At 39.3% G+C, this 26,695-nt stretch overlaps 1 protein-coding gene across 1 annotated transcript; it reads left to right on the top strand.

The window, feature by feature from the left end:
- The first annotated feature begins 727 nt into the window (after window positions 1-727).
- Window positions 728-19,351, top strand: DNAJC12 (DnaJ heat shock protein family (Hsp40) member C12). Its single transcript, XM_040976070.1, has 5 exons — window positions 728-977; window positions 3,552-3,630; window positions 7,935-8,074; window positions 14,746-14,950; window positions 18,843-19,351. The coding sequence occupies exons 1-5, from the start codon at window positions 900-902 to the stop codon at window positions 18,935-18,937; spliced, it is 597 nt and encodes a 198-aa protein (XP_040832004.1). The 5' UTR covers window positions 728-899; the 3' UTR covers window positions 18,938-19,351.
- Window positions 19,352-26,695: the final 7,344 nt, after the last annotated feature.

Below are 26,695 nucleotides of genomic sequence, written 5' to 3'. Positions count from 1 at the left end.
TTCGTGATCCTGCTAGAGGGCTAGGTGTAAAATTATTGATGATTTATGAGAGGGCAAAGGCAGTTAATATGTGCTCTGCCTTCCCATTCACCCTTTTCTCTAAATCCCAGACTTGAGTGGCTTTTTCTAGGGCACAGCTTCCCTGGTCTCTGCCTAGGCTGGGGACACTCATGGGCTGCAGAGCGGCAATCCAAAAGAAGCGCACTGCACCTTCCCTTATCAGACATTTCCACTGTCCCCTTCCATTTCCTGGGTAGCACAGAACATGATCTTGTTTCCATGCTTCTGGTCTACCTTCATTCTTCTCTGCAAGAACGAGAGTTTGTGGCGTTTGCCTCATTTCTACAAACTTGCTGAACACAAAGTAGGTCCTAAAGGTATACAAAGTGAATACATTATCACAGAGATGAAAATTCTCTTGGTTTACTTCCATCTATGCTGAAACTGTTTTTAATATTATAAAACGTTTTTATACACTCCAAAAAGCACTCACACTAGTGACTTTTAGTAACAAATCCTAAGATTCCTACTACAGGGCTTCACATTTTACCTTAAGAAAGGGAAAATGACAACCAAAGAGAGGAGCTGGAGATCATTGCGGGGAATCTGTGAATATGGGTTGTTTCTGTTCACCTGTTTGCCTGGCGCAAACTCAAACTACAGATCCCAGGCCGCACTGCGACCTCCAGCACCCGGCCCCTTCTTTTCTGTAAACAGCCAACCAGAGGTAGTGTTGACAAAGGGCTCGGTGACATCTGCCGTATTGACTGCTGGTCAGTCTTAAAGCTAGTTTTTGTCGTTGAGAACGGGCTGCTCCAGTTCAGATTTAAAGAGGTTTTCCTGGTAGTGTAGAGCTCGTAGTGTCTGTCCGCGGGAAGAAAAGCTGATTTATAATCTAAATGGATGCGATACTAAATTACAAGTCGGAAGACGCCGAAGATTATTACACGTTACTGGGATGTGATGAACTATCTTCGGTAAGCCAGGAGATAACGCGGTGCTTTTTTCACCACCGTAGTTTAAGTTCTGGTTTAGGACTTTTAGTTGAATTGCCTAAAAACCTTGACTTCTAAAGCACTTTTGGCTAAAAACCGCCAAGGATTCAAATGTTGGGTTCTTGAACTGTGTTGTGTGGCAGTGTTATGGAGGCTTCTGATTAAATACTGTTTATTCTGGCAAATGGTCATTTGCTTTGTTTCACAATGTACTAAATATAAATATATATCGGAAATTTTATTGTAATGGCTGATGGCGGTATTTCATAGTCTACACACATTATATATTTAATTTTCTAATTCATATTGTAGTTGCGATGAAAGTTAAATTTCTAGTAAATTAGTGGTTTTAAAATTTTTAAATGCAGACTTTTGTGAGCAGTTAAATGATAAGTCAAACAGCATCTTTTTTAATGTTAGCGTCTCACATTGCAAAATAGAAATTACTTCTTGAAGGGATGGTTTATGAAATAAACTGAAAATTCTGTAATTCTTATAGGAATTTTCTAAGTTATGGAAAAATAATGTACAATTCTATCAAAGGTGACACTATTAATATTATGACATATTAATCTAGTCTTTATATCTATATTTTGAAGACAATTGTGTGAGTCTGTTAAATGTACTCATTGATTTCTCCTTTTTACTCATTAACATAATAAAGTTTTCTCTTTGATCTTAAATACATTTTAATGAATAGAAGATACTTTGCTTTACTGTCTTACCATGATTGAATTATTTTCTTATTAAATATTTTATTTATTATGAACTTTTAAATCATTTAAGTGGTACTGAGGTGACAATAAAAGAAGTCATTACTATTAAGTCAGCAGATACTATTTAATTATGTTGGTAAAATATATACATATCATATTTTTATGTTATATAAACAATATAATTTGTTTTCACTGTTAAAACTATGAACATATAAATATTATTTAAATAGCAAGCTTAGAAAATAAAATCTAATAAATAATATTTCCAGCAAAACATTTTTATATTTATTTATTTCTCATAGGAACAAAGGCTTAACAATAAAGTATGGTTAGCTGTGTTTTGAGAATAGGATGTGATATTGCATATAAAGGATTAACATTTCTAGTTTTGCCTGAGAAACTATTTTAGGTATCCTGAAGATTAAAAAATAAAAGAACCTTTCAGAGAATAGTTTTGAAGTCTCTTTTAGATGTGTACCTTGCATGTTTATGTAGGTGGTGACTACTTACAACAGTTGGGAAAGACATGTTGTGATTTTATCATATGTCTTCAGACTTTGGATTATCCTATTGCCCAATAAGTGTTGAAGGAATTATTTAAAATAATAGAAACACAATTTCACTTGATTAGTTTTATAATTTGGGCTTTCAAAAATATGCATTGGATTACAAAGAAAGGGTCATTATATCCTTGAATGATTTGGTCAGTCTTCTTGTAGCCATGCTATTATCTTTTCAGCCTACAAAAAAGGAGGATTCGTTTTTCAATCCACTAAAAAAGATCCATTGCTTATGTATAATATTTAACACAGTTTAATGTCTTGGTTCCTGGGAATAATCGTACACACACACACACACTGTGGCATCTTTTAAAAGGAAAATAAAATGACTGTCTCAGCAATCCTTTTTCTGGATCTGTTAATGGCATGGCCTATCCAGGTAAGAGTCATTTCTTTTTATGAAATGACTGGTAATAGTATTTTTACTTATCATGTGTGCCTTTTTTTCTGTTTTATTTTCGTATTTTATGTCTTATTTATTCAATTTGCTTGAAAGGGAGATTTAAAAAAAAAAAAAAAAGAGGCAAAAACAGAAACAGTGAAAGCACTTCCATCTACTGGCTTGCTTGCTGAATGCCGGCAATGGATGGGTCGTTGGCCGAGGTTAAAGTCAGGAGCCATGAACCCAGTTTGGGTCTCCCATGTGGGTAGCTGGGAACCAAGAATTTGAACATCACCTGCTGCCCCCCCAAGGAGTGCATCAGCACTAAACTAGAATGAAGAATGGAGCCAGCACTTGAACCCAAGCACTCAAACCTAGGAAGCAGGCGTCCCAGTTGCTGGGTCAAATACCTGCCCCAAGGATTATTTTTTTAAAGATTTATTTATTTGTTTATTTATTGGAAAGATAGATTTACAGAGAGAAGGAGAGACAGAAAGAAAGATTTCTCATTTTCTGGTTCACTCCCAAATGACCTCAGTGATGGAAGCTGATCCAATCTGAAGCCAGGAGCCAAGAGCTTCTTCCTGGTTCAACATGCGGGCTATGCTCCATTAGTTTCCCAGGCCATAAGCAGGGAGCTAGTGGGAAGCGAAGCAGTTGGGACAGGATCTGATGCCCACATGGGATGCGGGCACTTACAGAGGGAGAATCAGCTAACTGAATCATTATGCTGAGCCTGGATTTTTTTTTCTTAATGTAAAAATTTATATTGGAAATGTAAGTATCAAAGTGAAAAGGTTGGTTAGTCATGGCTGTTTTGGGGAGGAATGATGTCCATTTTCTTCTTTCATGTCATTTAAGTTGGATTCTTTAATTTCAACACTGATTTTTGTTTCAGGTTGAACAAATCCTGGCAGAATTTAAGATCAGAGCTTTGGAATGTCACCCTGACAAGCATCCAGAAAACTCCAAAGCGGGTAAGCACTTAACAATGTCTGTTTCACAAGAAAGCACTTGGCACATACAACCCTCAGAAAAGAATCTGAAAAATAAATGCTCTTTTATCTGTCATGTTCAAACTTATTCTTTCGTCTAATTCCAAAGATTATTTTTAGTGTTAGAAGGTGGGAGGAGAGATGATTGTGTAGGACCTTTGCCACCTTTTCAAAACTTTGAGTGATTTGAATATGTCCATCTGCTCATACTCTTATTTCTTTATGATCATATCATTATCATTTAAATATACTAAGTTCAAGCTTGAAAAAATATTAATAAATCAACAGTCTTTCAACGGCCTGCTTTTTGTTCCTTCCCTTTTCCTATCTTTCTTTTTTCCAAAGTCGAACTTCCAGAAAAACCAAGTTCACCGTTGACGTCTGCACTTCCATTCTCTCCCATGTTTCAGTTGTCTCATTCTGACTTCCTCATCACCTTTGTAAAAAACTGAGCCGAAGTTTTCCTGCTTGCCAAATTCAATGGTTTCTGGATAGTACCTGAGTTTATATCAAATTTTGTCACTGGTGATTGCATATGCAAATGGGGATTCCAGATTTGTTTTACACCAAAATAAACTTAGTTTATGTTTCCACTTTTTGCGAACTGTGTGAAGTTCATTATCCCATACATTTCCTCCTGAAGCACTCTTCTCTTAACCTCCAGGGTAACACATGCCCGTGGTTTTCCTCCAGCCCCTTGGGTTGCTCCCAGTCTCCTTTGTGACTCCTTCTCTGTTGTTATACCTTCCCCCACCCCCTAAATTTTCTTTTCAGTTTGAGCCCTCCATTATCCCTGGAGCCTAATCAAAGTCTGTGGTGTCTATCCACAGCTCTTTGTTGACAGATCCCAATTTATCCTTAATTCAGCTGGTGCTCCCTGTCTTCAGACTGTAGTTCCAATCATTTTTCACAACTCTCCATTTGGGAACATTTTAAAGTCACTCTATCCGACACTGGGCTTGCTATTCTCCTCATGTCCTGTATAAAGCCTTGCTTCATTTTCTGTGTTTCTCCATCTTAATGCCACCACCATCCACTTAGTTGAACAGGCAGTCTCCTGTCTCTTCTGACCGACCACTGAGTTATCTTCCAAATCTCTCTCCACTGTGTCCTCTTCCCTCCATTTTTGCCATCACTGCCATGGGTGAGCCATCATCATTCCATGGCTGGATGATTCTGACAGCATTCCTTTAACTGCTTCACACACAGCTTTTTTTTTTTAAAATTATGCACGAATAGGTGATTTAATATATACAAAAGGAAATAAAGCATTGTATTACAGATTCCCGTCTACTACCAGCTTAAAACTTAGCCAGTGCACTTGGAGTCTCTTGTTTATTCCTTCCCTGATCCTTTTTTTTTTTTAAAGATGTATTTATTTTCATTGTAAAGCCAGCTATACATAGAGGAGGAGAGACAGAAAGGAAGATCTTCTGTCTGCCGATTCACTCTCCAAGTGACTGCAATGGCCAGAGCTGAACCGATCTGAAGCCAGGAGCCAAGAAGTTCTTTGGGGTTTCCTAAGTAGATGCAGCATCCTCAACTGCTTTCCCAGGCCATAAGCAGGGAGCTAGATGGGAAGTGGAGCTACCGGGATTAGAACCGGCACCCATATTGGATTCTGGCGTGTGCAAGGCGAGCACTTTCGCTGCTAGGCTACCGCACTGGGCCCTTCTTCCCTGATTTTATCTTCAGATTAAATTTGATGATGATGTTGACTATATGAGTATAATGTACATGTATGTGTGATTTTAAAAAAAACTTTTATTTCATTTTTTTTTTAATTTGAAGAGAAGGAAGGGGTCAAGAGAGAGGAGGAAAAGAGACAACAATGCTGCCTGCTGTTCGCTGCCCAGAGATCTGCAGTGGTCTCAGGCTGGGGCAGCAGCCGGGATCTGGGAACTCAATGGAGGAAATGAGTCACTTGAGCCATCATTGCTATGGCCCAGGGTATATGTGAAGAGGAAGCTGAAATCAAGAGCTAGAACTGGAAATCCAATCTAGTCATAGAAAAATGGGATGTGAGCATCCAAGCAGGTGCCTTCACTGCTAGGCCAGACACCTATCCTGTGAACAGTTTCTTGAATGAGTGAATGGATGAATAAATGAATGAATTTTTCTTTGGGAGATATTAAATACCTGTCTGAACTGGAGTTAATATAAGATAGGTATCCAAGCATAAAATTATAAACATTTGATAAACAACTAATGTTATTCTCCAGGTTATTCTTTGTATTGGTCCAATTTTAGTCTATGTGCTGCCAAAGTGAGCACCCTGGGTTATTATTCTTTTCTTAGGCTCTTTTCTATTGGAGAATGACTCTGAATTGTTTCTCTGTCCCTGACAATTTCCATTTGGGATACCTGATGAACCACTGTGCAACAATTGCAGCTTTCTGTTGCCATAGTGATAGGAATCTTCTTGTGTGAGCTGCCTCAAGGTTTGCTGTTCAGAGAAACATTGGACTATGTAAACATTCTTTAAAATGCAAAGGTACACAGACATCAAGATCGTCCTCTGCTGGGTTTGTAGCTGAAATTTGTTGTAACCTTTGGGTCAGCACAACTTTTTATTTTATTTGTTTTTAAAGATTTGCTGATTTGAAAGGCAGGGAAACAGAGAGAAGGAGAGGAAGGGGGCGAGTGGCAGAGCGGGATAGAGGGGGAGGGAGTGCACGTAAGTGATTCCATCCACTGGTTCACTCCTTAAGTAACTGCAGCACCTGTGGCTGGCCAGGAGCCAGGAACTCCACCTGGAACTGCATTTCTCTGTCCCTCTTTCTCTGTCATTCTGCCTTTCAAATAAACATGTAAATTTTGGGGGAAAACTTTATTGCTTTTCATCCTTAACATAAAAACAGTAAACAATGCTGAAAAACCTAGTCTTCTTGCCTTTCCCTTCCATAAAAATCACTGCTACCAGTTGTATTTTTCTCCAGAATTTTTACAAAGAATGTCTGACTCATAATGGCTTCTCAATTATAAACTATTTTAAATGTGGCTAAATTGATAAAAATTATCTTGAGAAATGTGAAGTTAAAAGAATCTATATTTTCAAAGTAGACCCAGGAGTTAAATCTGAATCTTTTTCAAGGGTTCTAGCCTCATTTATTCTCCTAAAGTATAACCTTACATAATGAGTTCTCTACCTAGAACTGGTAACTATTGATCTTGTGTGACTCATTTGATTAGCTGGTATATTAAAAGACAGATGTAAATCAAAACTCAGTTTATTAAACGTGATGAAGAGAATGGAAAAAGGAAAAGCCATGTAACAGGAAAGATAAAATCTTGTTTGCCTTCTGCTTATCCATTGTTATTGAGGACTGACATCAGAATAGTTCTAAGCAGGGCTTCTTTCATTCTGGTAATGCTGCTAAGTCAGTCCATAGCACTAGTAGTAGCTGGCCTGTGCATCCTTGGTGATAATTTAATCAGTTTTTATTCCTGTCAGAAAAAGTGACAGCTTATTTATGCAACTGGACACTGTTGTCAGCACAGAAGGACTGCTCATTCAGGTTAGTTACTATGACAAGATGCTTTTTATTGTTTGCTCTTCTGTAGTTTCCAATAACCTCATGTTTAACATCGTTAACTCAATAATTACTACTACCTCCAGAGAGGATTTTTTTTCTTTGTTGACGACAGAAGAGACTTTGGGTAATGGAAAGTTTCTATTGTGTGTCATATGGGCATATAGCTCAAAGACAAAGCTTCCACCCACTGTGCACTTACCAAGCTATTTACTGTACTCAAAATTTACAGTCCTGGATGACTGGACCCTCATCCCTCTCACTGTTTTCTAAAATCTGCATCCTTCAGCCACACTGGTAATTACTACTTCCTCTAAATTTTTGTCATCCTTCTTGCCCGAGTGTCTTTCTTCAGTCACAAATTCCTCTTGGCTGGTCATCACCCTCCCTTACAACTAGTGCTAGAAAAGAGTGATTCCCAGTCCAATGTCTATAAATGTCTCTCTGTTCCACCACTGGTGTTTGTTGCTTTCATCTATTTAGTTAGCACCCACAACATTACCTGGCTCATCCTTGGGTGGGTGGGTGGTGGGGCAGGCAGCAGAGGGAGGGAATACTCTGTGGGTCAGGCATCTTGTTTGTTATGACAGACTTTGCAAGTGCAGAAACTAAAGCTTCTGCTAAGTGAACTGGCCCAAAGTCACACAGCTGGTAAATGGCAGAGACATGATTCTAGCAACATCCATTTGGTGCTTTTGGAATTTAAAGTAATCCTGCAACAGACAGATGTTCATCTCTTGATTTGTTTTCCAGTGGAGACTTTTCAGAAACTGCAGAAGGCAAAAGAGATTTTGACCAATGAAGAGAGTCGAGCCCGCTATGACCACTGGAGAAGGAGCCAAATGTCGATGCCGTTTCAGCAGTGGGAAGCTTTGACTGACTCAGTTAAAACAGTGAGTTTCTTTCTGGGATAATGTGAATGTCTGAAGGACAGGCTGCTCGTGAAGTAGACTCAGTAAGTAGTGTAAAGAAGCAATAGGATGGAGGGGACCAAAAAGTTGGCAGAGTTAAGGATATAACTCAATGTTCATTAAACCCTGTGAGGGGAATTCCTGCGGAATAATATACCACATTTAACTACAATACATCAGTGCCAGAGAACCTGTGTCCACATTGTCCAGTCTGTTTGTTTTTTTTCAAAAAGGGGAGGGGGCTTTCAATAAGTTCATGAAAACTTTGCATGATCTCTAATTCTTTATATTCCCTGTTTGTATGTTCTGCTTCCGGAGTGCTAATAAATTTGCTTCTCAAATTGAGCATTTACTACTAAATTTGGATTGATTGCAAGGTCATTGCTATCTTTTTAGTTTATGCTAGCCTATTATTTTATTTCTTCTTTTTAAAATTCATTTTGAAAGGCAGAGCTATTTAACTAGCTAGCTAGCTAGCTAGATGAGAGTGAGCTAGCTCCAGTGTGTTTATTTACTCCCCAAGTGCCAATTCCTAAGGATGAGCTGAGCCAGAAACTCAATCCTCATTTCCTATGTGGATGGTAGGGAACCAACAAGTTGGCCCACCTCTGCTGCCTCCTGGGTTCTGCATTTAGTGGGAATGCTGGAGTCAGGAGTCAGACTCAGGTACTGAATCTATGCACTCTGGTATGGAATGTGAATGTCTTAGCCACCAAGCTAGATGCCCAGCCCCAGGTGTTATAGGCATTATGAAAATGAACTTATGGATAGGAGCTCTTTGACTCTCTTTCTTGAAAAATTAATAGAAAAGAGATTAATTCATTTTGATGCCATCTTTAAAAGATAGTTATTTACTGGAAAAGGATAGTTATGGTGGGTGGTGGAACTGGTTCACTCCCTACAACAGCCAGGGTTGGACCAGGATTGGGCCACACTCAGGTTAGGAGCCAGGAACTCTATCTAGCTTCCCCTAACCACTGCCTTTGCAGGTGCATTAGCAAGTGGTTACACTGGAAGCAAAACAGATGGAACTCAAACTGGCCCTCTGATACGGTGTTTCTGAATTGCAAGCAGTTTAATCCACTGTGCTATAATGTTAGACCTACTGATGCAAAATTTGAAATCCCTGCATAGTTTTGCACAATACACATTTTCCATGGTTTTGTTGAAGAACATCCTTCATGTGCTTGGATTAAAAAATTTGTTTGCACTAAAGTCAACTTTTTAAAAAATTTATTTATTTTTTTATTGGAAAGGCAAATATATAGAGAGGAGCAGAGGCAGAAAAATCTTCCATCCACTGGTTCACTCCCTAAATGGCTGTAGTGGCTAGAACTGAGCCAGATATGCAGCCAGGATACAGGAGTCTCTTCTGGCTCCCCCATGCAGGTACAGGATCCCCAGCACTTGGGTGATCCTCCACTGCTTTCCCAGGCCACAAGAGGAAGCTGGATGGGAAGTGGAATAGCTGGGACACAAACTGGCCCATATAGGATGCTGGTGCTTGAAGGATTAGCCTGTCAAGCCACAATGGCAGTCCACAAAGTCAACTTTTAATCCTATTTTTCTTGAGGATTTGGAAGTACCTCTGATAGTCAAAACTTGTAATGATACTAGGTAGATAAACATTGCTGTACCAACTCTGGACAACCATATTTTCAGTCCCCTCTTGCTATTTTAATCTTTCAATTCACAATTCATTTTTAAAGATTAATTTTATTTGTATTTGAAAGGCACAGTTAGAGCAAGGGAGAAACAGAGAGAGAGAGAAAGAAAGGGGGGTGCGGCTATCTTCCATCTGCTGGTTTGCCTCCCAAATTGTTGCGATGGCTGGAGCCAAGCTAATCTGAAGCCAGGAGCCAGGACCTTCCTCTGGGTCTCCAATGGCAAGGGCCTTAGGCACTCCTTCACTGCCTTCTCAGGCCATTAGTAGGAAGCTAGGTCAGAAGTGAAGATACCAGGCTCAAACTGGCAGTCCTATGGGTTGCTGGCACAGCAGGTAGAGGTTTAGTTGCTATGTCATGTTGCCAGCCCCCATAATTAATTTTTCATGATCACCCACTTAACGTTGTCGCTTAATTTTTAGCATGCAATATTAAATTAGCTGTGAATTTTTCAAAAACTGTTCTCCAAATCTCTGCTTTAATTTATACTCGCAATGGCTTACCTATACATACTAATTTCCTGCTGAAAACACAGCATTTTTGCTTTGAGTTTAGATTAACAATGATCACTTCTCGGCCTTTTGGCTAAGATCAAGTATACATTAAGAATGAATTCTTTGGGGCTTGGAAGGTGGTCTTGCAAGCTAATCCTCTGTCCCTAGCATATATATCACATGTGGGTGCCAGTTTGTGTTCCAGCTGTCCCACTTCTGATCCAGCTCCCTGTCTGTGCCTTGGAAAGCAGTGAAGTATAGCCCAAGACCTTGGACCCCTGATCTAGAGGAAGCTCCAAGCTTCTGCTTTCAGATTGGCTCAGTCCCGGCCTTTGCTGCTGTTTGGGGAATGAACCAGTAGCTGGAAGATCTGTTTCTCTTTCTCTATGCAAATCTGACTGTCAAATAAAATCAAATAAGTCTCTCTCTGAAAAAGAAAATGAACTGCTTGAAGGCTTAAGGTAATTACATTTTGGATTTTACTGCTTGCATCGTTTGTCTTCATGACAAGCTGAAACAGTTTTGCTGGGCTAGCATTTGGCTTCAGGTTTATTGTTATTAGTGATACAAAAATGAGATTTAAGTTTCTGCTTTAGAGTAGCAGCAATCTTTCTTCTCACCTGTCTTCCTTGGATGAAAGTTTGCTGATTCTGACTTCCTTTTGTTCGCCTTCCTTAGTGGACCTTGAATTTCTTGTACTAAGCTTCATCTCTGCTGGACTTCATCTGCCAGAATTCTGGGGCCAGCTGCCCTCTTGGCCCCTCTGGTTGCACTCCTGACAGTTACTTCTGCATGTGGGATCTCATCACCTACTCTCTGTATTGCTTTCTCCCTGTATTTCATTATTTATCCTTTCATTTTTATTACTCTAGAGAAATCAATAGTTTTACATGTTCAGTATTGTTCTTTTAATGAATCATTGTTTCTCCGTTTGTAGACAAACATCTCAATTACGCTGTTTGGGTCAGCCAATAAAATGACTCCAATTTTAGGAATTGAATTTCCACTGAAATTTATCTTAAACATAGCTGCATGTTCTCTTGCCCCACATATGTATTGATGGTTGAATCTCATAAAATCTTTCCTTTACATGATCACTCCTTTATTTCTGTCCCCTTTTTTTTTTGTTTTAAATTATTGATTTGAAAGGTAAAATGACAGGGGCAGAAGGAAGGGGAAAAGAGACCTTCCAGTTGCTGGTATTCTCCCCAGATGCCTGCAACAGCTGGGCTGGGTCAAGTGAAGTCAGGAACCTACAGCTCCATCTTCGTTTTGCACCTGAGTGGCAGGGGTGCAAGTATTTGGACCATCATCCTATCCTGGCTTCTCAGGCATATTCGCAGGAAGTTGGATACTCAGATATGAGATGCTATTGTTGCAAGCGGCAGTTTAACCTACTGTATTGCAGTGGCCACCCCTTCTATATTTCTGTTGTTTTAAGTAATATAATCCCTCTGGAAGGAAGAGCACTAGTTGGTAGCCATATTAGTTCTCATGCCTACAAAGCAGGATAAATCACAGCTCACTGTAGCAGCAATGTATATAAAATTGTGGAACAGGAACTTCTTCTGGGACAATTTCCCCAAAGAGCCACAGCTTCAAGAAAGACACATCCATATCATCCATAAGAGATTAAATTGTGATTAGTAATTTTTCCTCCAAGTGTATCTCTTCATTATTTCTTTTAGAAATTCTTCCTGATAGTTCACTTGGTAAAAAATAAGTTAGGGATTCACTCAGGTCAGTGAATATGTTGGACACAGAAGTTTAGACATGTGGCGTTGATTTTAAAAAAGGTGTGTGTGGGATGAGGGTTGCAATCCTTATCTTTGGGAAATCCTGAGATAACCTGAAAGAAAGATCTTTCTATCCCAAGAAATCTTATAGAAATTCATCTTGTTATGGTAAATAGTTTATCCAAAGGGATCCAAGGTGTGAATGGTCCTCCCTCTTGTTCTAAAATCTAGAGTGGAATAGCTCTAGGATGACTGTGGGGCCATGGTTAGTACAAACCAACATTCACAACTAAGCACAACATTAAAAAAGAGAGAGAGAGGAATTCCTGTGAATTTAAAATTATCCCTGGCCACATTTCATAAAGAGGCAATAAAAACATTGACTGCTGAATTGGTTACTTTCTGGGAGGACACATGGGGTTGCCAGGCACCTCCACATGGACCTGTTTGTGTCTTGATTAGTTCTGGGCAAGTAAAAGATTACTCATGGTGATCGTGGGCAATCATAACCAGTTCATTTGGGGTGGTTGTTCAATTGATAAATGACTTATCTAAATCAGTTGATTTTTCTATTTGTTCCAGTGTTTGTTGGCACATAGATAAACTTTATTTCTAAGTATTGACCAACCTACAGAATGTAAGAGGATGACTTCTTAGAGAGAAAAAAAAACCAAAAGAGACCCAAAAAGAAAAGCTGGTGATAAATAAGCTAATTATGAAGGTAGCATAATTTCATGCCAGTTTCACAGAAGTTGGAATTAGTGGCCTTAGCATTTGGGCTAGATGTCTGCTGAGTGTTAGTTATCTCCACACATAAACCAGTATTCTGCCTTGTGTAGTTTATGATTTGTTGTATGGACCCTTCCCTTCCCTCTTAGTGTCAGTTGCTTTCACTAATTTTTTTTTTTTTGATGCCTATTCTATTGAAATGAGTTTCTCCACAACAGACCAGTTGGCTTGATGCTAAATGTTGTTCTGAGCATCTAGAACCCTACTGGGACTGAGAAGTATTCCCTGTGGAATGAGTGATTTTTTAGGCTTGTGCCAGCAAACTAAGTTGTTTAAAATCATTTCTACATTAATCCTTTGACTAGCACTGATACATTTGGTTAAACACTTTTTGGATATGTCCTCTGAGTATTTCTTTAATTGGAATGGGCAGATCCTAGGGTCTGATATTGAAACACTTATACAGATTTACTCATAATCATGGGTAAGACTATTCTCAGACTATCTTCCACTGTCTTCCCACTGAAGGTTCTCACAGTGTTTACTGCTGTTGAGTCATTAGTGCCCACCACTCATCTAAGGTAAACTACAGACACTCTGATTTTAAGAGAAATGCATTGAGCACGCGTGCAGGCCCTCTGTCCCTCTTATGACACATTCACGTTTTCAGCTCTTGGGCCCTGAATTGCAAAATTTCTTTTTGTGTTTTCACTAATGACCCTAGTATCCTTTCCCCTCATCAGAGGAAGCACGCTTGTGATTGCAACAGGGATCCATTTACCTAATCACTTCTTAAAGGGCCCGCTTCTTAACATTGCTGCAATGGTGATTAAGTTTCCAAGCTGCCTGCAGTGGAATCCCATGTGGGCAATGGTTTCAGTCGCGGCTACTCCACTCTTGATCTAGCTCCTGGCTAATTTGCCTGGGAAAACAGCTCCACCCTGTGGCCTTTTGGGGAGTGAAGCAACAATGGAAGATTCTCTTTCCCTTTGGCTCAGCCTATCTGTAACTCTGCCTTTCAAAAAAATAAATATACAATTTTTTAAAAAGTTTTCAAGGTTTGAACTTTGAGGAACTCATTGATATCACATCAAGTAGTTAAACAGTACTAGTGTCAAATAGTACTTAATCTCTAGCATATTCAAAGACACAGCCTCATTCTATTTTTTTTTTCTGTAGTCAAATTTGCATTACAAAATTCATCACTTAGGCATGCAGCTCAGTAGCAGGAACTACAGTTACAATGTTGCTTACCCGTTATCAGGTCTAGTTTCAGAACATTTCATCACCTCTAAAGAAAAACCATTAGCAATGATTCCCTTTTTCCCTAGGCCCTGGCAACCACTAATCCACATTCTATCTCTAGAAAGTTCTCTTTATGTAAATTGATACAGTGTAAACGGAATTACACAATATTTGACCTACTTTGACCTGGCCTGCTTCTTTTACTAAAATGTTTTTGAGGCTTAACAAGGTTGTAACCTATTTTTGTATTTACTCCCTTTTATAACTAATTTTCCATTGTATGTATACATACATACACATATATAATCACATTTTAATTTAGTCATTCATCAATTTGTGAACATTTGGGTTGTTTCTGCTTTTTGCCTACTGTGAATAGTGCTTCTATAAAACATCTATATTCCAGTTTGTTTCAACACCTATTTTCAATAATTTTGGGACTATATATGTCTACAGTTAGAATTGTTTCTTACATACTAAATCTGTATTTAGTTTTCTGAGAAATTGCATCTTTTTTTTTTTTTACCTCCCTGATGCTGATCCCTTGATACCAGGTACTATAATATGGACGTTTCCTTATAACATTGATCTTCTAAAACAGTAAGGACTAATTAATCTTTTGATTGATTAATATCTGGGCTCACTGATGAATAGGTGGTTAGTACATATAGTTAAATCTAACATTCTGTAAAGAAGCTCTTATAAGTCAGCTGTTACACACAATGAACTTTAAACAAAAAAACATAACATTGACATGATTTTCATGTGTCTGCTTACTAATCTAGTCAATGCATTGGGCCGTTAGAGGTAAAAAGGATCTGATGCTGGAAGAAGCTGCTCAGACACATACAAAACAGATAGAAAATGAGAAACGGAATGAACAAAGAGAAAGAAAGAAAGAGGAAATGGATTCAACCACAGAACAAATGAAGCAGAAAGAGTGTGAGTCCCCAGATAAGTTCATCTCTCAACAAAATCCAGATTCTCCAGGTAAGCTGTGTCAAATGACTTTGCAGAACAGAGAAGGTCTGAAACGAAAGGGCCTGGTTTATATTGCACTCCTTCTCAAGCTTTTCCAACCTGTGTGACAATACCACTCTGTATGACAGTACAATTGGTTATACTTAGCACTGACACAACAACCGGAAGATATATACGTTTTGTGCAAGGGAACCTTGAGACAATTCTCAGAGTGTCTTCTGCTTTACTGATATAACACTAGCTCACATTTACTGAATGCTTACTATGTGTAGGAACATCACCTCATTTAATAACAATTTTACATATGCTATTTGAACCTTGTCATGAGTTTGTGATGTTGGTACCAATGTCACTGTCGTTTTACAGAGAGAAACCTGAGACCTGAGGATCCTGAGCCTGGGCTGCTCAGCTTGGGGAGGGCCTGAACCAAGGCGATCTAGGTTCAGACTATGTTCCAAGACATTGCACTCTCCTGAGATGTAAGCCCCTCTGTGGGTACTTTGGAGATACTCCGTGATTTACAGAAGCAGAGTATGTCCGACGTTCAACTCCTGGCTCCCAACATCTGTAGTCCCTGAGGCTACTTCCTAGCCTACTACTCATTACCTATTACTACTGTTAATAATTTCTTTACACCTGTTTTCTCAGCTCTAAAACAGGGATTGTATAAGTACCTTCCCATCAAGATCAAATGGGCAGACTCTTGCAAAATGCTTAGAACAGTGATTCTTACACAGCTGGCCCTGGTTTCACTGTGAGTTATCATGTATGATTTCTCTCTTTGCCTATATGACATATGCCAGAAAGTTCATGGGAAATGGAATTAAGAGATACATTTATTTTGGTGCAGGAAGGTTTTGAAATCTATGCATATGAACAGAACTATCTTATCTAGCCAACTGAACTTAGTGTAAGTGTGTAGGATGCACATGTGGCAACTGTCCTTCAGATTCTTGTTTGTTGTTAGGCAGCGTCCCATTAAGTTAGCCTCTCTCTGGAAGGTTCCTGAATGTTCCTTGAACACTTGTATAGAGAATGAAAATAACGGGAGCTTGTGATGAATTATGGTCTTTCTAGAAGTAATCACTTCAGACCTATCTGTTGAGGGGAGAACTTGGGCATGCTGTACTCTCTGGGAATGAAGTCTGGAGTTTGAGTTAAGTGTCTGCTGGTTACCCAAAAGATCCTTCTGAAGAGTCCACACATTGACTGTACCAGGCAGATAGCTGCAAATGGTTATGATAGAACAGATCAAAGCAGATGCCTGGATTCCAGAAAAACAGTGTTTTAAGCAAACACACTGCCTTTCTACACAACTGCATGCACATGATGCACACATGCAAATGGTCCTCCTTTCAGTCCTAGATATTCAGTTCTGTGCTCCCTGAACCCTAGGAGCTTCCTTGTGCTTTGTGTCTCAGCCATGCTTAGTTGCAATCTAAGCTCCCCAGAACTGGGGTTGGAGGGTTGAACACTCAGGTTTGATGCTGAAGCCCCACTTGAGCTATTCTCAAGGATTCTATGTATTTATCTTCATTTTATTTGAGAATGAATATGTATATAATATTCTTATATAGTATGTATTTATATCATATCTAATATTATATAATATGTAAGATCTAATATGTTATATATATAAGATCTTATATATTTTATAATATAAGACTATATATCTTATATATATATTCCACAGTGCAGATCTCTCATAATTTACTCAGGATAAATTGTGGTGCCAGCTCTTTCTGTGCCTTAAGGGGGAAGTGGCAGAGGGGAGGGAGGATCATGGTTCTGAGAAGCTGCTCTTGGAGAAGAAATACAATTCTGCCAAAGGCTTCATTCGCTAACATTTTCTTAATGCTGTTTAAAAGATACTGGCTGTTCTGAGTGGCTCTTCTGAGTGGCTATATCAAAGTGCAGTTGCATGATTATTTGTAACTTCATTTTCCTGCAGGGTGAATTTTCATAACATCAGCATTTAAGAAATATTATTTCTGTCAGCTTTATCAAGCAAGCCCTCTGTGGTTTCTCATCTATTACTTTTCAGCATCTTTGTTAATTTTCTCAAGCAGTACTTGGTATTTTCTAGCAGTTTGCTTATTGATGTCTTTTCTGTGACAAGGAACCACCAAATAGTTCTCACCACATTTTGGTTCTTGATTACAACTAGTTAGCTATGGAGCACAACATTGAAAAACCAGTGTGCTAACAATTTCACTTTTACTTTCTTTCTGTTTAAATATACAATAAATATGCTCCATGGTAAGTACAATTCTATAATCAAGTAATTTAGTGAAACATCTTGAATAAAGAAAAGGAGAGGGAGGGAGTAAGGGAGGGAAGAAAAGACGGACAGATGGACAAACTGATGGATGGAAGGAAGAAGGAAGGAAAGAAAATTAGAATGTAGCAGATGCTGTTGAGGTCCTGCCATATCCCCTCGGTCCCTGTGTGCTCAGGCATAGCCAGCTCTGTCCTCAACTATACACGCTGAGACTGCCAAAGGTCTTTCTTTGGCAATAAAGCCTCCTGGCACCAAATGACAGATAGTAAGTGCCAGGAAATGTGTCCTGTGAATGCAGACCCCAGACAACAAGGGTGGGAGTAGCAGGCTCAATTCCCTAGCTTCTTCTCCCCTCATTTGGAATAACTCTGAAGGGTTTTGATCTTGTCTCCTAGGATCCTGCAGGGGGTCCAAACTCCAGCAGCCCCTGGTGGTGATGATACATATATAATATTTTCAAAAATCATGGGAGCATATTTTACATATTATTTAACTTGTTCTTTCACAAATAGCATTATAAACACAAAAAACATAGTGTGGGCCTGGCGGTGTGGCCTAGCGGCTAAAATCCTCGTCTTGAATGCGCCAGGATCCCAGATGGGCGCTGGTTCTAATCCCGGCAGCCCTGCTCCCCATCCAACTCCCTGCTTGTGGCCTGGGAAAGCAGTCGAGGACGGCCCAAAGCCTTGGGACCCTGCACCCACGTGGGATACCTGGAAGAGGTTCCTGGTTCCCTGCTTCGGATCGGTGCGGTACTGGCCGTTGTGGTCACTTGGGGAGTGAATCATCGGACAGAAGAGCTTCCTCTCCGTCTCTCCTCCTCTCTGTATATCTGACTTTGTAATAAAAATAAATAAATCTTCAAAAAGAGCATAGTGAACATACATGTTCCTTGCAGAAAAAAAGTAAGTAAAAAAGGAGCATAAAAAATGAAAATCACATCTATCCAAATATTCAGGGATAACCCCTGATAACATTTTGGGATAGTTCCCTTTAAACTTAAAAGTTTTATGTAAGCACTTATACATAATGAATTTGAAAATGAGATCATACTATATAATTTATTTTTAATTATCTGTCACTTATTAATGTGCTTAGTGTTTTCCTGACAGTAAATATAAAAAAATTGTTAATGATGATGTCAAAGGCTTTTAATCAATTCTCTAATGATGAGGATTTAAATTGTTTCTTGAGTTTTAAAATGTTTAAACATCTTTATAATTAAATAATTGGATACTCAGTTTTTAGAATTAGAATTACTGGGTCAAAGCTCATACATTTTATGAATTTGATAAATGATGACAAACTGCTTCCTGAAGTTTTGCTAGTTCCCAAGGAAGAAAATTATCTTTTCTTTTTTCTACTTAAAAGATTTACTTGTTTAGAGTTTCAGAGAGGCAAAGAAGGAGACCTTCCATCTGCTGGTTCACCTTCCAAAAATGCCTGTACAGGCCAAGGCCGCTGCTTAGATTAATCTGTTTCAGTTAGGTATTTATCATTCATGTCAAAGACTTGCTCTTACAGTTCTAATAGTCAAACCCAACTGGTTTGACTATTATAAGCTTGAGTTTTCTTCATTTGGTTTTAAATCTTTAAAAATTTTTTTTTTCTTTTCTAAAGGTTTCTCTGATGTGAACTGTCTGCACCTTCGTTTCCGCTGGTCTGGGGATGCACCTTCAGAACTCCTAAGAAAGTTCAGAAACTACGAAATATGAAGCGTCCACATTCCCTAAAAGTGGAGTACAGAACTGGAGCCTCTGCAGCCGACAGGCGCATTTGCGCAGTCTGAAACAAGTCCTGTGTCCATGTCATGTCCACACTTAGCTCCGTGCCCATTGATTCCTCCATCTGCCTGCCTTTCCCCCACACAGAACATTTTCAGAAAACTCGTTTCTTTCAATAACTGAATAAATTAAGATTCTTAGATCCAAACAGATCATGTTAACATGTGCTTTCCTGTTAATGCAATTTACAGCAATCCATGTAAAACCTGACTTGTGTGTTTAAACAGTTCATTGATACACCATAATCGCTACTAGTGTAGCTATACAGAAAATGCTTTCTGTTCCCTGATTTAAATGAGATGTGAAAGTGGTTGTTTAAACTCTATTATGTGAAATAAATAATTTCTCTTGGAGTTTGTAAATTAATTTATAATTCAGCTATATGTGAAAAATAATTGGAATAGGGCCTGGTGTGATGGCTCAATTAATTAATCTTCCCATTGCAAGTGTCAGGATCCCATATGGGTGCTGTTTCATGTCTCAGCTGCTCCACTTCCCATCTATCTCCCTGTTTATGGCATGGGAAAGCAATGGAGGATGGTCCAAAGCCTTGGGACCCTTCACCTGAGTGGGAAGCATGGAAGAAGCTCCTGGCTCCTGACTTGAGATCAGCTCTGCTCCAGCCATTTGGGGAGTGAAGCAGCAGATAGATCTTTATCTCTTTTTTTTCTTCCTTCTGTAAATCAGTCTTTAAATAAAAATACATAAATCTTAAAAAAAATTCATTGGAATAGATGGTTCTACTCTAGTCATCATAAATTGAAAAGCTATGAAGCTATAATTTATTTGAGAAAAATATGTTTCTACAAGATTTCTTATGGCATATGAGTAAATGATAAATTTATAAATTATTTTGTAATCAAAAGTGGGTCTGTAGAAAATACAATTTCTTTAGATTGGATTTCATGATGGTCACAAACAGTCTCTGGTTATTTTTTTAGTTTGCTAACAAGTGAATGAAAAATTAATACTAAAAAAAGGTTTTAGAGCAAGGGGCCCCTATATAATGGCAGAGTTCTCACTGTTTTACAACAAAATGAGACAAAATAAAAGTACAGCAAATGTTATGGTCTGAATGTCTGCGTTCCTCAAATTCGGTCCCTGCAATCTAAAGCCCTGAGGGAATACTGTTAGAAGGTTGGGGTTGTGGGAGGTGATTAGGTCACCAGGGTGGACCTTTGCGAATGGACAAGGAAGACAAAGAGAGCCCTTCTATCATGTGAGAACACTGCACACTGTGTGAGCCCGAGAGGGGGCCTCACAAAAGTGAATCTGCATTGCTTTGGTGCTTTGCAGCTGCCAGAGAAATAATTTCTGTTGTTTGTAAGCTACTTGGTATGGTAGCTTGCCAGCAGTTTTTTTTTTTTAAAGCAAAATAAATGTCAGGCCATCCCAAAGGCTGCACTGGCTAACTCTCCACTTCCAAGCACCAGCATCCGATATGGGTGCTGATTACTGTCCTGGCAGCTCCACTTCCCATCCAGCTCCCTGCTTGTGGCCTGGGAAAGCAGGGGAGGTTGATCCAAGTCCTTGGGACTCTGCACCCACATGACATACCCAGAAGAAGCTATTGGCTTTGGACTGGCTCAGCTGTGACCACTGCTGCCATTTGGAAGAACTTTCTCTCTCTCCTTCTCTATAAATATGCCTTTTCGATGAAAATAAATAAATCTTAAACAAATAAACAAATACATTCAAAATAAAGCCTGTTCTTATTCAGGAGTTATATTTCTTCAGCCCTTGCAGTTTTTATGACTTTTAAAAAAATTAATTAGTCAAGGGTCAGTGTCATGGTAGAGTGGACTGTGTCTGCCCGCAGTGTCAGCATCACATATGGGCACTGGTTCATGTCTTGGCTGTTCCACTTTTGATCCATCGCTCTGCTTATGGCCTAAACACTGCATTTCAAATAAAAAGAAAATAAATCTTAATTTTATAATTAAGATTTATTAAACTTTAATAAATCTTATTTATTTGAATAGTGTTACACAGAGAAAGACATAAAGAGCATGAATTCTTCCATAACACTAGTATATTCTCCAAATGGCAGCAAGAGCTTGGGTTGGGTCAGCAGCATTCAGGATCCAGGAGCTTCATCTAGGTTTCCCACATGGGTACAGGAGCTCAAGGACTTGAGCCATCCTCTGCTGACTTCCGAGGCACATTATCAGGGAGCTGGATTGGAAATGGAGCAGCTGGGACTGGAGCTGGTCCTGACCTACTCACTCTTTATTATTATTTTTAAGATTTATCCACCTCTACTGGGAAGTCAGATTTACAGAATGAAGAAGAGACCCAGAGAGATCTTCCATTTGCTGGTTCAATCCCCAAGTGGCCGCAACTACCAGAGCCAAGCCGATCTGAAGGCAGGAGCCAGGAGCCTCCCTGGGGTCTCTCATGCAGGAGCAGGGTCCCAAGGCTTTAGGCCACCCTCCACTGTCTCCCTCCCCTGCTCCTGGCGACAAGCAGGGAGCTTGAAGGAAGCAGAGCAGCCTGGACATGAACCACCACCCACACAGGATCCCGGCCATAAGGCCATCATGCAGGGTCCCTTACTCACTCTTGAAAGACATTATCTCCAGGTAAGGTTATATTCTGAGGAGAAACTATGAATTTTAGGGAAACAGAATTCCATTCATAACTTAGATGAAATCATTGTTTTCTATTGGGCCCAGAGCAATGGCTTGATTGGTTAATTCTCCCCCTTCAAGTGTCTGGATTCTATATGGGAGCCGGTTTGTGTAATAGTTGCTGCACTTCCCATCCAGCTCCCTGCCTGTGGTCTGGGAAAGCAGTAGAGGACAGCCCAAAGCCTTGGGACTCTGCACCCATGTGGGAGACCCAGAAGAACCTAATGGGTACTGCTTTGAATCAGCTCAGCTCTAGCTGTTGCAGCCACTTGGGGAGTAAACCAGGGGATGGTAGATCTTTTCCTCTGTCTCTTCTCTCTGTGGCTCTGTCTCTCCAATAAAAATAAACAAATCTTAAAAACTTTTTCTCCACAAATGATTATAACCTATAATGTTTTCCATAATGTTATTTTTTTAAAAGATTTATTTATTTATTGGAAAGTCAGACATACAGAGAAGAGGAGAGACAGAGAGAAAGATCTTGCCCAAGTGAGCGCAATGGCCGATGCTATGCTGATCCGAAGCCAGGATCCAGGAACTTCTTTCGGGTATCTCACGTGGGTGCAGGGTCCCAAGGCTTTGGGCCGTCCTCGACTGCTTTCCCAGGCCACAAGCAAGGAGCTGGATGGGAAGTGGAGCTGCCAGGATTAGTACCGACGCCTATATGGGATCCTGGTGCCAGTTGAAGGCGAGGACTTTAGCCGCTAGGCCACACCGCCGCCAGGCCCCCATAATGTTATTTGAATTTTAGCTGTTTATCATATTCCAAAGTCAGAGCCAGCTGTTTAGGGAATTATTTATGTCAATATTTTACCAACTCAGAAAAGGTGGCCTAGACATTTTTACCACTTCTTCAAATCTTATTTTAAAAATAAAATATAAATAGAAAAAATATAGCATGTTAATATAATGAACTTTCGTCACTTACTTGTTTGACTCACATAGACCCTTCACATGCCCTATTTGATAGAAAATTTCTGAATTAAGAATCAAAGATTCCCCCTTCCTTCTTCTCACTCCTGAGCAGTCTGTCTGATTTAAAGCATGGAGGGCTCTTTATGACTTGCCAAAAGGAAAAGCATTCCCACTTGCCTGATCCACTCTATTTTATATTACAAATGCATTTCCCAGTTGTCAACAAGATCGAGCACTAGCTCTAGTTTACTTTTCTCTCTCAGAATAGTCAAAGCTGCATGAAAGAAATGAAAGTTTGTGGCTGTGTTGTAGCATTGTGAGTTAAGCCTCAAGCTGCAATGCCAGCAGCCGATAAGCGCTCCATTTTGAGTCCCGGTTGAACCACTTCAGATCCAGCTCCTGCTAATGTGCCTGGGAAAAAAATTAAGGGTGGTCCAAGTACCTGGGTCCCTGAATCCACACTGGGAGACCTGGATGAAGCTCTTGGCTCTTGCCTTCTGCTCTAGCCCTGCCATTTTGACAATTTGGGGAATGAACCAACAGATGGAAGATATCTCTGTCTCTTGCTCTCTCTCTCTGTATATCTGCCTTTGAAATAAATAATTCTTTTCTTACAGAATGATTGCAAAGAGATCCAAGCTTAAAAAAGAAAAAAAGAACAGGGATGGCATGAAAGCTCAATTAGCTACCATAGAGGCGCCAGTTCATGTTTTGGCTGCTCCACTTCCCATCCATCTCCCTGCGGAAAGCAGCAGAGGATGGCCCAACGCCTTGGGACCCTGCACCCACATGGGAGACCTGGAAGAAGCTCCTGGGTACTGGCTTTGGATCATCTCAGCTCTGGCCACTCTGGCCATTTGGGGAGTGAATCCGTGGGCAGAAAATTTTTCTCTCTGATTCTTCTTCTCTTTGTAAATCTGTCTTTCCAATAAAAATAAATAAGTCTTTTTAAAAAATCTTTAAAAAATAATTAAAAAAAAAAAAGAACGAGTGGTAGTCCCGCTTACATGGAGTTTTATCAACTGGATGCCATTTAACTTAGATCTTTTACATGTAAACACATAAACTCAATGTTTTACAACAAGGGGATTATGTTGGACGACGTGGAGCTTTGGAGTGAATGTAAGCAGCAAACTGGACAACTTCACTCCTTTGTGTGGACTTTCTAGTGTTTACAACACAACTACAATTGGATGTAGTATAACAGCATACTGTCAAAGCCATTCAGTTTTGCATTGTGGTTCAGTCTCATGCCACAAAAAACTGATGATGAAAAATTTGCATAAAGATTATTTAGCTCTTAAATCAGCTCTCAGTGGTGAAGACAGTTGTTTTTATATTTGATGCGGAGTACATGAATGATGCCCATAGTTCTTGAGGATATTGTTTATGGTAAGTACCATTCTAGTATTTGTACCAGATACAGAAGTCTTATTTGAGGGACAGGCATAGGGATGCAGTGGGAGTAAGCTCCTGTCTGAGATGTACATCCCATATGGGCAGTGGTTTTTGACCCAGCTCTTCACTTCTGATCCAGCTCCTTACTAATGAGCCTAGGAAATCAGTAGAAGATGGCTTCAGTGCTAGGCCCCTGCCATCGGTGTGGGAGAACTAGATGGAGTGCCAGACTCCAGGCTTTGGCCTGATCCAGCCCCAGCTGTTGCAGATTACACCAGGAGATGGAATATTTTCTTTCTCTAATTCTGCCTTTTGAATAAATAAGTAAAGAAATAAATAATTTTTTGAATGCTCATTTTATTGTTTCAAGAAATGGATATTCTAGTGAAGATATGAATATCTGTACCTTAAGAGCAGTATATTGAATTAATTTACATGCCTAAAACATGAGAAAGTAGTATGTGTTTGTTTCTGGTTTTACTGCATTATGTGTTGAATCCATTAAGAGAAAAAAATTAACACAAGATTCCTGTCCAATTCTCCTTCTCCAAGGCATTATTTCTAGAATGTCTTTGTTTAGATATCCTGTTCATTTATACATGTGTATATTTCTACTCTTTACACAAGTGGTTGCATACCATACCTATTGTGTATCTTCCATTTACTCGGTTATAGTATCTTGCAATTTTTTCCATCTTACTATATGAGTGTTACTCTATTTTTTCAAATGCTGCATAGTATTCTATTCAGGCTATCTACATTTTTTTTTTGCAATCACTAATAGCACTGTAATAAATAGCTTTATACAAAATATCTCTTGTGTGTGAAGTCTACCTGTAGGATAAATACCTAGCATTGAAATTTCTGGATGAAGGAGTACATGTGTACTCTGAGAATTTTATTTCCACATTTTTAAGCTAACAAGATGTGAAACTTGTCAACTCTCAAAGACCTAGAGCCACTAGACTGGACAACCTAGGCAACAATGCTTGATCATCGAGATTCTTGTCCGTGGCTTTTGTTTTTCTTTTTCACTCTAAGCTAGGTTTCTGAGTAGCTCAGACTGAAGCAATGTGCTTACAGAGCAATTTACTCAGCACTTCCTAACCCATAATGCCAGGGAATGCCCAAGATGTAAAGCAGTAATAAAATCAGAGTGCACATTTTTTCTTGCAACCTGTGCAGAGGAAAAGAACAGTGCTTTTTTTTTTTTCATTGCTACAGTTACTTCCCTTCTGGGTGTCCTGAAACGTTGAAATACAATTCTGAAACATTTTTTTCTTTTTTAAGCAAAGGGCAACTCAACAGAAAACCTCTGGTAAAACCTAGGCAGAATTCACAATTTTCTATGAATCTAAATGGTTTCCAGGACCTGAGGGATATATTCTCAACCTGTTCAGAATATGCCCTTTAATAAGCAAATTCGAATTGCAGAAAAAACTTTGCAGATATTTCTTGTGCAGAGAGAGCTGGATAAGGAAAAGATAAGATTGCTTTCCTATTTATGAATTATTTTCATATCCTTTCCTTGCCCAGATCTGACGGTGGTTATAAGATCAATCACAGCAGCAAGTGCCGATGACTAATACAGTTATTGAGAGAAGCCTTTAATTTCCTGCAGCAAACATCATTACCCACCACCTCCGCATCACAGACAGGAGATGCCAGGATGACTGGGGAGTCAGTGATGGGAGAAAATATAGAACTGATGCAATTACCAAGAAAATGATGAAATGCCCTACAATGAAAGGCTTCAATTCCCTTCAATTTCAGTTTCTGTGATACGTATCAGTACGGCCTTGTCTTTGGTGTTATTACTTCCCTGTGTCATTTCATCCTCACTGTGGGGGAGGGGGCATTTTGCATTAGGTAGTTCATTCTCATCCTTTTGGCTCCCAGCAGGGCTTTCTTCCCATGTTTTTACTTTGTTTCTTGGTGTGAACTGTGAAATTTAGGTTAGGTTTGTGGATATCAAGATCTTTCTCTGGTTTGAACCAACTATGGGACTTAGGGCAAATTACTGGATCACCCTGACCCAGCTTATTCTAATGCGGTTGAATCTCAGGCTTTCCCCTTTGAAGAATAAGGATCTTGGCCAATGTCAGGCCCAGAGTTGGCCAGTTTAGGACCTTGGGAGGGAAGAGGTGCGTAGGTAAGAAACAGAAGCTGGTTAGCAAGGAGAGGAGTCAGAGGGAAGCGGGTGCATGTTTTTTATTAATTCTCTCTCATCGCCCTTTCTCGTAAAAGGGGCAGAGGTAGAGAAGGACTCTGGTTAGGCAAGGGTCTTTACGTTACACTAGCCCAAATCCCTCAATTATCTTTTCATATTCAGATGAACTTGATACCATTTTTGAAATATCCTACTTCTGGTGAGGTTTCTAAATTAAATACTTTCTGGCTCATTAGATCGTTTCTGGGGGCTTTTTGACAGAATTTAACAATAACCTCAAAGGTAATTCCTATTTTTAATAGTTTCAAAGATTTTTTTTTTCTGCATGTGATGTTTGAATTTCACAACTAGCCTTATTTTCTTGAGCTTTGAGCTTTTATGACGTTCTAAAATAAAATTGAAAATATTTTTTTCCTAAACCATCACTTCTCAGTCTTAAAATCGCCTGAATGTAAAAACCTTGGTTGTGTCCTATCATTTTGTGAGCTGTACACTTGACCTTCCTTCCTATTTCCAGAAATCCTCGGACTCTCTCTTTTTTTTTTCTTTTTTAAAGATTTATTTATTTATTAGAAA

The sequence above is a fragment of the Ochotona curzoniae genome, unplaced genomic scaffold (genome assembly GCF_017591425.1).
Source record: "Ochotona curzoniae isolate NIBS_2020 unplaced genomic scaffold, NIBS_Ocur_1.0 contig_2692, whole genome shotgun sequence".
In the NCBI taxonomy this organism is placed as follows: domain Eukaryota; kingdom Metazoa; phylum Chordata; class Mammalia; order Lagomorpha; family Ochotonidae; genus Ochotona; species Ochotona curzoniae.
The sequence above is the reverse complement of the archived record's forward strand: the minus strand, read 5'-3'. Positions and strand labels throughout refer to the sequence as shown.

Bases quoted from the DNA above. Each gene is read 5' to 3' on its own strand.
- DNAJC12 (XM_040976070.1), top strand. From the start codon at position 900: ATGGATGCGATACTAAATTACAAGTCGGAAGACGCCGAAGATTATTAC. The intron at 3,631-7,934 runs GTAAGCACTTAA...TTTGTTTTCCAG, and splicing joins TCCAGAAAACTCCAAAGCGG to TGGAGACTTTTCAGAAACTG. The intron at 14,951-18,842 runs GTAAGCTGTGTC...TCTTTTCTAAAG, and splicing joins ACAAAATCCAGATTCTCCAG to GTTTCTCTGATGTGAACTGT.